The sequence below is a fragment of the Balaenoptera musculus genome, chromosome 10 (genome assembly GCF_009873245.2).
Source record: "Balaenoptera musculus isolate JJ_BM4_2016_0621 chromosome 10, mBalMus1.pri.v3, whole genome shotgun sequence".
NCBI lineage: Eukaryota > Metazoa > Chordata > Mammalia > Artiodactyla > Balaenopteridae > Balaenoptera > Balaenoptera musculus.
In genome coordinates this window covers 7,379,600-7,380,848 of record NC_045794.1, presented here as the reverse complement: position 1 = coordinate 7,380,848, position 1,249 = coordinate 7,379,600, and the positions used below count along the sequence as shown (strand labels likewise).

Below are 1,249 nucleotides of genomic sequence, written 5' to 3'. Positions count from 1 at the left end.
TAAGTATTCTGAGATCTTTGTCCTCAACAATCTTTCATTATTATGCAAAAGCTTTTAGCATTATGTTGAGACTAGCTCTGTCTTGATAGATTATGAACATTTCCCAGAAGTGGAAAAGGGGAAAAGTGTGTATGGTTGAGCCTTGAAGATCATTAACTGAGAGGCAATAATATTTTACTCAGGAAAAGTATGAGAATTTTTGGATATGTTGGAAATACCCCTATTGATCTTCCTTGATGATGGATTTGATGATGAAGTAAATAAGTATTAGGCTTGAGCTGAAAGCTTTGCTGGTGGTATTTAGGATTGACTAGTTACAGAGGAATAAACCCTTTCAGACACCAATGGGAAAGCAGCTGAACGTCTAGTGCAAACAGAAATATCACAGGACAAAAATAGAGAAACATCAGAAAGGAACTTGAAAGCAGCTACATTCCAAACCTTAATATGGGAAAGCTTTCCAACCCGAGCCCGGCAGAATGGCTTCCGCAAAGAAGGGCAGTGAGAAGAAGAAGGGCCGGTCTGAAATCAATGACGCAGTGACCAGAGAATACACTATCAACATTCACAAACACATCCATGGAGTGAGTTTCAAGAAGCACGCCCCTCGGGCGCTCAAAGAAATACGGAAATTTGCCATGAAGGTTATGGGAACTCCAGATGTACACATTGACACCAGACTCAACAAAGCTGTCTGGGCCAAAGGAATAAGGAATGTCCCATACTGTATCTGTGTGCAGTTGTCCAGAAAACATAATGAAGATGAAGATTCACCAAACAAGCTCTATACATTGGTTACCTGTGTACCTGTCACCAGTTTCAAAAATCTACAGTTAATGTGGATGAGAACTAACGGCTGATTGTCGAATAAAGTTATAGAACCACCTTCGCATCTTGATTTTCTTTCTCTAGTTGCAGCGTAAAGGCTTGTGTATGTTAAAGCAGTCTCCAATTACAGGATGATTTGTAGAGTGTTTCCCAAATACTGTGCCCAGGCCCCTTCTCCCCAGTCCCTGGAGTTTCTGAATATTTGGACAGGTGTTCTAAGGTGGTTTTGAGCATCCTGGCTTGAGAATGTTTAGGTAGTTGGGACATTCGGGGTATAATGTTAATGCTCTTACTTGCGTGTTTTGTTAATTCTAAGATAGACATTTTTCCAGAAAAAAAAAATATGGGAAAGTTATCTTGATCCACCCATGCTCAATACCCACCAACACCCACAATTAACTATGTAGCAAGGTCTACTTCA

General features: G+C 40.3%; 1 protein-coding gene across 1 annotated transcript; it reads left to right on the top strand.

Moving 5' to 3' along the window:
- The first annotated feature begins 479 nt into the window (after positions 1–479).
- Positions 480–860, top strand: LOC118902006 (60S ribosomal protein L31-like). Its single transcript, XM_036865870.1, has one exon. It carries the CDS (start codon positions 480–482, stop codon positions 858–860), a length of 381 nt encoding a protein of 126 aa, XP_036721765.1.
- Positions 861–1,249: the final 389 nt, after the last annotated feature.

Bases quoted from the DNA above. Each gene is read 5' to 3' on its own strand.
- LOC118902006 (XM_036865870.1), top strand. From the start codon at position 480: ATGGCTTCCGCAAAGAAGGGCAGTGAGAAGAAGAAGGGCCGGTCTGAA.